Here is a 13,032-nt window from a genome sequence, read left to right as displayed (position 1 = left end):
GGCGCATCTTTTAGCACGCGCCATGCTAAAAACACAGGGTGTTACAATCTAAGTATTTTCCCTAGTCTGTTATCTTCAATATCTTCTAGAGTATCCTTCTTGAGAAAAAAGTCCAAATTAATAGTTTCACCCACTTTAGGAGGCACAAAAATTGTAGTTTTGGAAAACTTCTTAGGAACTTTCTTCGAAATATGAGCAGTTTCAGTACTTATACTTGTAATAGTTTTCCTGATATTTTTCGCCTTCCCAAAATAATGTGGTTTTTCATGAGATTTCTTCAGATAGTTGGCTGCATCTTTGCACACATCCTTGTTGTGGTTGATAATATAGCATTCTGGGAAGATACTCATTGGTTGCCTTTCATAAAAGAACTTTTGCCAGTATGTAACTCCTCATTTGTTATAGTCTTCACACCCCTTCGCATTGGCATTGAAAATTCAATGTTTACACATACTTTGACTGGTTCATTGCCTATTGGCATAGCATCCTTGGGTTGAATTGCAGTTACTTCTCCCATTAGTTCTCCCATTTTTGTTACTGATTAGACATTCATATGCTCTGGTAGCAGAAACTTGAGTTGGAGCCAAAATTGTTAAAAGCCCCAATGTTTCTCAGTATAAACCATTTCAAGTATATAATCATGAGCCACCAATAAATGTCTATTTACACTCCATGGCCTCTCTTCAATAACTCTATTCAGCATTTCTCATTTACTGAATTTGAAAATTATAAGATTTGGTTCAATCTCAACAATCCTCAGCTCCTTTTGGGTTATAAATGGCCAAGTAAACTTTATGAATTTTTCTACATTATCATAATTCATCCTTCCTTCTATTATAATTTTTCCAATAGCACTAGCATCCCAGGTTGAATCTTCTTCTTCATTCTGATCAGTTTGCTGATAAACCACCACTTCATTCGAATCACCAAGTCTAAAGTTACTTGTTTAAACTTGTTAACAAGATCATCAACTTGATTTGATTTATCTCTTTCCATATTACAGCTAGGTATGATATTAGTATGAGTAATTTCTGTTTTGCAGAGACGAACTTTTGTATTGATGAAGTTGTGAGGATTAGGGTTTGACTGAGATAAGTGATGAATATTCTCTTCAGTCTTTACTTCTTTTTCTGGATCCCCAAAATCACCCCTCTTTCAGATTCGATTCCGCCATCATGTGTATTTGATAATCTCGATAGATTTTCAGTCCATATCTTACGATAATTTAATCTTTCTTAAATTTACACATATATCCTCTGCACTTCATATTTAAAATTTTTGTTGTTAATTTTGAATTCAATACTCAGTTGTTTTGTTTGTTTGTTTGTTGTTTTTTTTTTTTTGATATCATCTCAATTTCTCCAAGGTTGGGTTTCTTGTTAATGACTTAGTATGTTAGTCACGGTTTTTTTTATCATGCAAAATTTTGATTCAACATTACTAGGTTAAGGTTAGGGACAATAAAGAATCGATGGGATTTTTTTATCATGCAAAATTTTGATTCAATATTACTAGGTTAAGGTTAGGGACAATAAAGAATCAATGGGATTTCGATGAATATCCCGTGAAAAGATTAAAACCACTCGAATCAACAAAATAATAGGTAGCAGTTTGTCAATTGTTGTTATTCGGTTTTCTACAGGTTTTACGTAGTAATCGGTTGATAAAACCAATACTAAACTACCGATTATGAAAGGATATATAAGTATTTCCCAACAATTTTTTTTCTTATTAGTCGCACGTAAAAATGCCAAATTTTCCATTACTAAGGTGATTTTTTATTTTTTTGAAAAATTAAGATTTCTATTTCTTTATTTAAGAAATATCTTTTAATAATTTCATCATTCGTTTAATCATAATCATCGACAATAGACGAAGACGGTAAGAAACTAGTTGGAATCCTAGCAACAAGCTGGGTTCCAACACCTTTCTAAATAACTATCCCTAATGTGTGAAAAAATAAATTACATCTCCTTGCATTAACATCAAATCTAGACAAACGATTGTGCAGTCTCTTCAAAAACTCAATTGTGTCATCACCGGGTTTACCAAACGTGGAATAGGCCAGAGCGTTAAACTTATACCTTTGAGATGCACATTTGTCGAGATATTTCTTGTTTTTGCGTGAAATGGCATTGCTAAGAGCTGAATATGTGATTTAAATAATCTCATTTCCTACTGTGATCATACATTTAAATTTGTGAAAAATATTTGTTACACAAATTATAGGCATAAAATTTGGAACCGAGAGAAAATTGTCTTGGTGCCTGAATCCGACATTCAGTATATTGACCAATTCATACCCTAGGGGGGAGCTGCCCCATTGTTCATAACTTCATACCTTTGCTTTGGACTCGCATTCCATGACCCAGAACCAGAACCAGAGTTATACATGATATATATACCGGTTTGCAATGCCCAATTCCAAGTACCGTCATTTATAAAACCAGATCTAACATTCTTCATTGGCGGTGTCTACTGAAGAAAACCTAAGTGTACTGATGGAATTCGCTGGGAAAATCACAGAAAATTTTGCAAGTGGAAGACGGAGAGATAGAGGAGAAATTATGGAATATAATGGGGTTAAGGGTAATGATAAAGATTCATCACAACATATTAAAGCCTGGTATATAGAAGATCAAACTGATGAGCGTTTGAAACAGTTGATATCTTGGGTTACAAGACGAAAGCTTAATCATCTGATAAATTACCAGGGGTATTTTTTAATTGATAACAAAACCTGTCATATCTTTGATTCGTTTAGAGCGAGATTAGATGAGTCTGAATTTCACTCACAGAAGAAGGTGATATGTTATGGCATTCCACCAGTTCCTTATGCGCCAGCTGATATATCTAAGCTAATCATGAATGCTTCGTTAGATGCAATTTCGGAATTGAAAAATATCATCGGTGCTAGTCATGGAAATATTGATGTGTGTAATGTTGTTTTAATATACTCGGGTCCTCTAATTTCTTCTGTGAAACTGGTTGGGGCCGTTGACGTAGAAGGCCGCACTTCGATGAAGCAAGGTAGTAATTAATTTTATTTATTAGTTTCTTAATATAAATATACTTTCATTAGATAAATAATATTTTTTTTAATAATGAATCATAATTACTTTTAAAATTCTTTCCAACCCATTACATTTTCTCATATCATATAACAAACAGTTACAAGTCGGTGGAAGGAAGCCTGGCTACAAGCTGGGCGCCAACCCCTTTTGAATTATAATTCCTAATTTATGGAAAAGGGCACCGCCTATTTTGTAATTCGCATTGTGACTGGTGAGGCAATTCCATAATCTTTTCAGAAAGGCAATTGTATCTTCACCTAATTCCCCTAGAGTAGTAAGTGCGAGGACACCGAAGCCGTAATCATGTGTGGAGCACTTTTCGAGGTATTTGTTGCATTTGCGGTTGATGGCCATGGAAATAGCGTGTCCAGGAGGGAAGCGTCGAGTTCCAGCACCGGTAAAGGCGGAAACTACTGTGACATCGAAGCAAACGTCCTTCCCTCCTTCCCAATTGAGCATAAGGATATCCGCTGGCTTTAAGTCTTTGGCGGAGTCAGATCGAAGTCCTAAGGAGGCTTCTTTTCTGGCAGATACATTGGCTTTGTAGCATATATCAAACACGGTATCTCTCGCAATATCATGTCGATATTTAATCCCTATATCCTTGGCACAGTGTAGAGCATGATTGCCGAAAACATCCATGAGTTTGTTGCAGCTGGAACAGAGACTATCGTCATTGAAGAACGGTATCCCGAGGCGATATTGGAGGACAGCTCGAAATTGTTGAGGCCCAACGGCTTGGCCAAGCCTACTAATATGAATAGCTTTGAGGAAGTCCATGGCATAAGGAAGCGGTTACTGTGCCATAAGAACAAGTCACGCTGGGATAATGAAAATTATGTAGGTAGGTTTTCCGACACAACTCCGAAGTATTTTGCTGCCGGTTTCTTAATTAGTAATTTTCTTAATTTTATTTTTTATCCTAATAATTATATATTCTAAGCAAGGTAGTAATTAATTTTATTTATTAGTTTCTTAATTTTATTTTTTATCCTAATATTATATATTCTTTTTCTTTTCCAGATTTCTTAGGGTTTGGGAAGATCGTGAATTATCTCTTTAAAGATTATCCTGATTACGCGGAGGGGCAGGATCTTATCTCCAGATTCGACGGAAGTGAAAAGTAACATTTCTTTTCCTTTATGTGCATTCCTCTAAATTATTAAAAATCTTAATAACTTGATAAGAATAGTCATGACATTCTTTTCCTGCTGGAAACTAAACTGCAGCACAAAAAAAATGCATTACATTTTGAGGAAAGTGAATGTGTATAACTACTGGCTTGCTAAAGGGATATGCATGCTTTGCTTAATTTGGAAAAACTACAATAGTATCAATTTGACTGTTCATAATTGTAATGGTAATTCTTGCATTCTCACATGCTTTTATGGTAGTCCAAACATATGTACACCGTGGTAGTTAAACCTAGGATTGTTACGCTTGATTATAATCAAGCATGGCATGTTGTAAATAATCCTTGGATTGCTGGTGATGATTGTAGTGTTGTTTTGCATGATGAGGCAAAAAATGGTAGATTCTTATTTGAGTTATTTTTTTCCCATATGCCTTCCAGCTTGAAGATGCAAATAGCATTCAAATTGAATCCGTTAAATGCTCGAAAGCATCCTGCGTGGTTTGAAGCACTAAAGGTTACAACCTTCTTTTATAGAGTGAATGACTATCTTGATGCTTACAAGGACATTGCTAAAGCCAGTAGCCAAACAGATGAGGATCTTCTTGATGCTATTGGGAAAATCCCTATTCAAGATTGGGATGATGGTATGGATCAAAAGGTTGTATTGGATCTGCAGAAAAGAAATTATAACTTCAATGGTCCGAAGGACTTCATTAGGTCTAATAGGAACTACACTCTACACAGCGCGGTGTCCGAGACTGCATTTCAGGTAATATTTGGTTTCTTTGGATTCTGAGTTGTAGAGTTTCTTTTATTTACTTGTTATTGTGTAATCAAATAAATTTTATTTCGTCCTTTGGTGTTATTCATGTTCAGTACTTCATTTAAGACTTGTAATATTATCTATGCTATTTGGTTTCATTTTTTATTTTTGTCATTTCTTTTTTCTGTTTGATCTTTTTGTCCATGTTTTCTTCACTAGTTGTGGATTCTTCAAAGCATTTATGTTCCTATATCATGTGGCATGTCCAGTCTTGAAATTGTGCTACCCATCACCTTGATGATGGTCTTTTGTTTCTCTTTGTGTTAGTTCTAGAAATCCATAAGAAAACTATGCTAAGCAACCGGTGCTTGTTTTCTTTACTGGTTCGATGCTGGAAGAAGAATTCATGAGAACCCATTGGTTTTGAAGAATTTGAGATGGATACTGGTGAGCCACCTTTTGTTGCTTTTGGATCTGATATATGGATGCTCTACCTGTGAAGGTCAGTCTTTGGGTTTTTGATTTTATTTTATTTTTTGTAAAAAAAATTGATTCTTCTTTTTTTCGTGTGCTTTGGTGAAATAGGGTTTGGTTGGATATGGTTGTGTTGTTTGTTGCAGGAGAGTGTAGAGTGGGATCATTAAAGTAAAGTTCCTGGGAAGATGCATGCTTGTGGCATGATCCTGATGTTGCAATGCTTCTTGGTGCAGCTAAAATCCTGCAGGATCATCTCCATGAATTTGCCTTCGCCAATCCTGTTAGATAGCTAGTTTCTTGACATTAAAGCAACTTTGCATAAGCTTAGATGTAAGATGGGCTTAGGTCTCACAAGCTTTTTGGAACTTAGAATACAGTTCAAACTGAAATATTGTAACATTAAACATGTTCAACGCTTAATTTTTGTTAGGTTGAAAATGTATCATGATGTTATTTTGTGCTTTTGACAGGGAGCTGTTGTCCTAGTTTTCCAATCAGCCAGGTAAGAAGCAGGGGGAGCAAAGAAAATGGTAGAAGATGGAATATTAGACGATTTTGATGGTATCTTTGGGCTGCACATCTCGACTGACCTACCAATTGGCTCCGTTGCTTCCAGAGCTGGTGCTCTGCTTGCTGGGAGTGGTTTTTTTTTTGCCGCATCAAGTGTAATTGTTAGCTTGACACCTTCTCTCACGTGAAGCTGATCCACTGGATTCACGGGTATCTGCCTTAATTTATGTTTGTTTTTGTGTTAATCATCTGTTATTCTTGTCTCGTGGAGTTTTCCATTTATCTTTCCTCATTTTTTGTTAATCCATCTGTTGATTCTTCGTGATAAATGTGACTTTTCAAAAACTAAAAATATTCGCCGTTGGTTTGAAAACACATATGCCGACTCTCATTTTTTCTCTTTCTTTTTCCGTCGAATCCACCTTGTTTATATTCATGATTGCATCTGGAAGTGGGGAGCATGAATTTTCGAACAAATGAAGATGTCAAATAGCAAATATGTATCAACCCCCTTTCTGTCTACATAACTGAAAAACAAGCATTGTTTTGTTCAGGTTGGAACAGTTGGAAAATTCAAAAGAGGTGGGCCATTCAGTGTTATTCCAGATTCTGAATTGGAGGGGCCTTCTTAACAGAGAGCTTTATGCAACTCAAGATACGAATCGAAGAGGTAAATCCATTAACATCTTTACCCTTATTCCTTATTATGGGACTGAATCTCTTCAAGACTTCAACTGACACTGACAGGTTATCAAGGCACAAGCTGATGTTCAAAGATGCAGTGCTACTCTCAACTTCTCCCAAGATAACTGCTAACAACAAAGCATTACGTAAGCATTTCGAAAACGTTGTAGGGGATACGCTGGGGGACTGATAATGTCAAAGACATGCATTATTGAGATCTGAAGACTTCTCATTTTACTCCGAAGTAACTCCAGGATGCCTCTTTTTCGTAGGCATGAAACACATGAAAACCCTGCATCTTGGAATTGTGCGTTACCGTGAAAAAATTGGTGATGATGAATTATTTGTACTTCCTAGACATACTAAAGTTGTCGTAACAGAGAATAATCGAATGAAATCTGTATTAGTTGGCCTTCAAGGTATTGTTGTCAAGAAGGCTGTTGGTCTTGTTGGTTGGCATCGGCTGGTAAGTACTAATCCTCTTTAACTTTGCTTTGTCAAAATTAGTGCAAATTGCGGTGTTTTTTCATCGTCTCGTAGAACAGTCATTTTATGAAAGTAAGAATGGGCATGTTAGTCGTTGTTTGAATAAGCAATATATGTAACAATTGCGACGAACCGAAAGGCTGGGGGTAAAAAAAATTTGATTTTTTGTTTCCGGATCTAGCACACGCCTTGCATTCACTTCTCTGAACAACTGTTTCCATAGGTGATCAGCTCACTCTCTGAAGATTTATTTGGTCAATTTCTTTGATTTGACTGGAAATCTGTAGTTTTTCAACTGAACATGTATGCGTTGACGTTACCACATTACTGTTGTTTATGGTTGTCGAACTGGAGGATAACCATGTAGAAGATGGAACCTAGATTAGGGCTTGATATCCGTTGTGGTTTGAATTTTCTTTATTTGTCTAGCTAGCTTTTGGTTAATATAGGTGATGGCAAAGAAGTTGATGTGGGGCACGATCTATCCATGAAAGTTACAACAGTAGACGAACTAATGCTTCCTAGTGGTAGACCTTGGAACTTAGCACTTCCCAACATAGTGTTCTGCGAAGCTACAGCAAAAGGCGTCACCACCATACGTATTTCTCGGCGGAATGAGAAGAATAGATTTACGCCAACTGGTGACTTCAGTTCTATATGATGTTAGAGATTGCTCGAGGATGAATGGTGTCAATCTTCTTCGACTATGGCAGATAATTTTCCCTGGAAGAAATTGTGGAAGCACAATATTCTGTGTTCTTAACTGGATGATGAGGTTGTGTAGGTCTACATTCTAAAATGGTTGGATCTTTATGCTAACTGGAGTTACACGTAAAGCGGAAGTTCAAAAATGAAAAGGGTGATTGGGTTACATATTACAAGCAATCCTCTATTTGGCCTGCTCTTAAGTGGGTCATGAATGAATTACTGGTGATGGGAAGGATGAGTCTGTCTGGAAGGAAATCTGGTCGAAGGATAAAGCTTTGGTCGAGATTTTTTAACCTAACTTCCTTAAATACATGGCAGTTTCTTAATTTGTGTCTTCTGTTAAGGTGTCGAGTACAATTTCCATAGCTATTATTATTGTCATCTTTTCATGTTTCTTGTGGTTGTCTGCCGAAAGAAAAAGAAAAAAAAAGTCTGGTGGTAACTACATTTCACCTGGTACTGATGGGTTCTGAGTGAGCTTCTTCACAATATTTCCCTCCCACATTTTTCCTGTTTACCTTCCTTCTCAAAATATTAAAAGTAATTCTATTTTTGAATTGTATTTTTCCTGGATGTGTATCTCGCACTGGAACAATTCTAAATTATTATTAAGTTTAAAAAATTAAAAATAACAACGATTAAGTTTACAAAATTAAAAATAACAACGAAGAGAGGAGTGAGAGATTCGATCTCTCGAACCCTATCACGCTAGCTAGCGGTCAGACGACACATACCGCAATGTTTCTTGTGTATGTTCAACTTATATATTATAATTATACAAATTTTATCATATTTCATCAGGTATACAAACATTTTTTTTTTTATATATTTTAGGATGATATAAAGATGACTAAGAATTTTCGATTCATGGTTCGATTCTCAAAAGTGAAAAAATCGATTTGCGTTGCGATTTATGATTTCACAACCTTATTTAATATCATTACGATGAATGTCTTCATTCTCTGCTTCACCATCACCACCATCCTACTATCTCGAAGTTCAAAAAATTTAAAACAAACTTCGTCTCGAAGTTGCTGATTGTCGAGAATTGATTGTTGAGAGAGAGATTCGAACTCCTGAATTGATGATAATTGTTGAGAGAGACATTCGAACTCCCGAATCCTATCCCGTGAGTTAGGGGTCAGACCACCATACCACAACAATGTTTCTTCTGTGCGTGTTCAACTTAACATTATAACTATACAAATTTTATCATATCTATTCATCAGGTTTTCATACAAACATTCTTATTTTTTATAGTTTAGGATAATATAAAAATGACTAAGAATCTTCGATTCACGATTCAATATACGATTCGATTCTCAAAAGTGAAAAACCGATTGGTGTTGCGATTTACGATTTCACAGCCTTGCTTAATACCATTACGATGAATGTCTTCATTCTCTGCTTCACCATCACCACCATCCTACTATCTCCTTCCTAAGTTTCAACACCATTTTTATCTCCTCCTCCTTTACATATCACCACCGCCAAGAAAGCCTAATTCTTTTTCAACCCCCACAAAATCTAGGGAAGCACTATCTAGTCTGTTTTACCAATCACCAGTGGGTAGTCCATAGAGACAACAAAAAATAGTCATAGTTGTGCGCTCTGTGGTCAGTGTGGTGGCGGGTCTAACAGACAAGACTCCCTATTGGTTTTCCTCACTTTTCATAAAATGGTAGAAAAACAATAGATTTCATACCCGCATACTCCAGAACAGAATGGTGTGGCAGGGCGTAAACATATGCAGATTGTTGAAATGGGACTTTCATTGTTTTATTAGGCAAGTACTCCATTGAAATATCTGACTGATGCTTTTATCACTGGCACCGCATATCTTATTAATTCACTTCCTTCGTCTAAATTGAAGATGAGATCACCCACCAAAATTATAAGATTTTACGAGTTTTTGATCGCATGCGTTTTCTGTACCTTCGAGATTATGTCCCAAGTAATATCCTTGTGTTTTTCCTGGATATATGTAGTCAAATTCATAAAGGTATCGTGTCTTCACCCGGAGACAAGGCGTATATATTGCTCAGCATGTTGTTTTAACGAAATATGTTTTCCATCTCAGATCACACCACAAAAACTAATCGCCGAATTGGATCTATGTATTAGCACTTACGAGGATTGGATCTCTGCGCTCCCATCCTCACATCTAGTACCTACACACAGTTAATCAACTTAATGCATGTCGAAATTCGTCCTTCTTGCCCATCTCGGTATTTATCACCAAAGGTCCATAGTCTCTTGCACTATATTTTTACAACTGTACCGATCTTCATGGTCTCACTACATTTTTATCTTTGATAAGCATCGCGCGCACGACAATAAATAATCTCCTTCCTTAGATACTTTCAAAAAAGTATTCCATCCATTTGTAAAGAATCTCCTTCTTTGTCTCTTAGCTAGAATCACCAACTTCGTGTCTGACTTCATCATTTGCAAATCCATTTTCCATCACATTTAATATAACCTTTATGTTAGAGCATTGCTCGGTCGAAATCACAAGTGTTTCTATCTCAAGCTTGTTGTTAAATTTAGTTGATCAAAACTATATCTTAATTTATAATATATGATAGTCATGTCTCAGATTAGGTTAGAAGTGTGTAGTTGAGTATTAGACTTCACGACGTTCACCCTTTGAAGAAGAAGATCTACTGAAGACTTTGGAGGAACTTCGTCGACAAAAGGTATGTGAAGACTAAAACTTTTCTGTCACTCTAATGTCTATTCAGTTCTATCTACTATATGAGACTACGTCGTATGTCTATATAGACTTTGTATTATACACACATTGAAATTTCGAGTTGAGTTTATCTCGTTAATATAACCCTCAAAATATGAGTTTAAAGCTTAGAATGCTTCATTCATCTACTTGACAACATTAGTTAAGAACATTTCACTTTGTTGGAAACTAATTACCAAATCAAGATGATCATGTGAGAATTACCTTGAACATCGGACATGCTATGTGTGGGACAATAATTTGATATTAATTCAGGATGTTTCGTATTGATCAGATAATCTGAATGTCTTCATTATCTGTCTCACCATCACCACTACCACACTATCTCTTTCCTAAGTTTCACCACCACTTTTATCTCCTCCTCCTTTATATATCACCATCGCCAAGAAATCCTAATTCTTTTTCAACCCCCACAAAATCTAGGGAAGCATTATCTAGTCTGCTTTACCAATCACCACTGAGTAGTCCATAAAGACGACACCAGAAAAAAAAAGTCATAGTTGTGCGCTCTATGGTCAGTATGGTGGTGGGTCTAACAGACAACACTCCCCATTGATTTTCCTCATTTTTCATAAAATGGTAGAAAGCAATAGATTTCATGCCCGCATACTGCAGAACAGAATGGTGTGGCAGGGCGTAAACATAGGAAGATTGTTGAAATGGGACTTTCATTGTTTTAACAGGCAAGTACTCCATTGAAATATTGACTGATGCTTTTATCACTGGCGCCGCATATCTTATTAATTCACTACCTTCGTCTAAATTGAAGATGAAATCACCCACCAAAATTATAATATTTTACGAGTTTTTGGTTGCAGGCGTTTTTTGTACCTTCGAGATTATGTCCCAAGTCATATCCTTGTGTTCTTTCTAGATATAGTCAAATTCATAAAGGGTGTCATGTCATCACCCAGAGAAAAGGCATGTATATTTTCTCAGAATGTTGTTTTGACGAAATTCAGTTTCCCTCTCAGATCACACCACAACAACTAACCCATTCGTAAAGAATCTCATTCTTTGTCTTTTAGCTAAAATCACCAACTTCGTGTCTGACTTCACCATTTGTAAACCCACTTTCCATTACATTACTGTAACCTTTGTGTTAGAGCATTGCTCGGTCGAACTCACAAGTGTTGTTATCTCAAGCTTTTTATTAAATTTAATTGATCAAAACGATATCTTAATTTCTAGTATACTGATAGTCATATATAGGATTAAGATAGAAGTTTGTAGTTGAGTATTAAACTTCACGGTGTTCACCATTTGAAGAAGAAGATCTATTAAAGACTTTGGAGTAACTTCGTCGACAAAAGGTATGTGATGACTAAAACTTTTCTGTCACTCAGATGTCTATTCAATTCTATCTACTATATAAGACTACGTCGTATGGCTATATAGACTTTGTATTATACAGACATTTAATTTTCGAGTTGAGTTTATCTCGTTAATATAATCCTCAAAATACGAGTTTAAAGCTTAGAATGCTTCATTCATCTACTTGACAATATTAGTTAAGAACATTTCGCTTTGTTGGAAACTAATTATTAAGTCAAGATGATCATGTGAAAATTACCTTGAACATACTACATGATATGGGTGGGACAATTATTTGAAGTTAATTCGGGATGTTTCGTATTGATCAAATAATCATTTAAAAATTACTTGAAACTAGTGGCATGTGTAAGATTACCATTGTCGTTACTCTAAGGATGTTTCAAATTGATTATCGAGAGTTTTTAGAATTGCTACCAACATCTGGAAACAACACAGTATGCGTACCATGTATGCGAACCGTGAAACTAGTTTGGGTTCGGAATACTTGTTTGTGAACATGTTTACCTGTGATAGGATCAGAACTCTTGTTTTCGAATAGGTTTACTAGTATATGTACGGAACTCTTGTTTGCGAACAGGTTCACCTGTGATGGGTCCGGAGTTATATTTTGTGAACAGTGTTTGCGAACATCAAAACTAGTTAAGGTCTGGAACTATGGTTTGCGAACTCAGTTTGGGAACTAGTAGTTAAGTTCTAAAATCGGCAGCAAAAGGCAACTTGTTCACATAATCCATATGCAAACTAAAATTTCTGTAATCATGAACTCGGGATTGTTTGCGAATTAAAGTCCAGGGATTATAAATGCCTTAAAAGGTATGCGAACTCAATTTGGAAACCATGGCATAATGTTCATGAATCGTTTATAGTATATGTACCTTGTACAATTACTAATCAAGCCGAATGTCTCAAATGCTTCACATATATTTCCATAAGATATTGAGCATTTGAACAACTCTCTTAAACACATATTAAATACATGTTAATCACGTATCTATATCCTGGTTTATTGTCAAATTGAATCTAGAAGTGTTTTATGAAAATGTCTAAGCTAAAAGTGTTCATATGGCCAACTTCGGTTAACTGTTATTGAGCCAACGTGTTATAC

General features: G+C 35.8%; 1 protein-coding gene across 4 annotated transcripts; it reads left to right on the top strand.

Moving 5' to 3' along the window:
• The first annotated feature begins 2,388 nt into the window (after nucleotides 1–2,388).
• LOC113349492 lies at nucleotides 2,389–8,399 on the top strand. Of its 4 annotated transcripts, XM_026593466.1 has the most exons (8): nucleotides 2,389–3,030; nucleotides 3,312–3,636; nucleotides 3,730–3,918; nucleotides 4,098–4,197; nucleotides 4,648–4,978; nucleotides 5,920–6,169; nucleotides 6,514–6,629; nucleotides 6,707–8,399. In XM_026593466.1, exons 3-6 carry the CDS (start codon nucleotides 3,831–3,833, stop codon nucleotides 5,953–5,955), a joined length of 555 nt encoding a protein of 184 aa, XP_026449251.1. In that variant the 5' UTR covers nucleotides 2,389–3,030; nucleotides 3,312–3,636; nucleotides 3,730–3,830; the 3' UTR covers nucleotides 5,956–6,169; nucleotides 6,514–6,629; nucleotides 6,707–8,399. The 4 variants fall into 4 exon arrangements, 3 of the variants coding, with proteins under 3 accessions (XP_026449251.1, XP_026449250.1, XP_026449249.1); XM_026593465.1 differs by having other exon boundaries at nucleotides 3,312–3,918; nucleotides 6,716–8,399; XM_026593464.1 differs by having other exon boundaries at nucleotides 3,312–3,918.
• The last annotated feature ends 4,633 nt before the right edge of the window (nucleotides 8,400–13,032 follow it).

This window comes from Papaver somniferum, chromosome 2 (genome assembly GCF_003573695.1).
Source record: "Papaver somniferum cultivar HN1 chromosome 2, ASM357369v1, whole genome shotgun sequence".
Lineage (NCBI taxonomy): Eukaryota > Viridiplantae > Streptophyta > Magnoliopsida > Ranunculales > Papaveraceae > Papaver > Papaver somniferum.
The sequence above is the reverse complement of the archived record's forward strand: the minus strand, read 5'-3'. Positions and strand labels throughout refer to the sequence as shown.

Coding starts and splice junctions, on each gene's coding strand:
- LOC113349492 (XM_026593465.1), top strand. CDS start 3,696: ATGATTGCCGAAAACATCCATGAGTTTGTTGCAGCTGGAACAGAGACT. Junction 3,919..4,097: donor GGATAATGAAAATTATGTAG/GTAGGTTTTCCG, acceptor TTTCTTTTCCAG/ATTTCTTAGGGTTTGGGAAG. Junction 4,198..4,647: donor AGATTCGACGGAAGTGAAAA/GTAACATTTCTT, acceptor TATGCCTTCCAG/CTTGAAGATGCAAATAGCAT.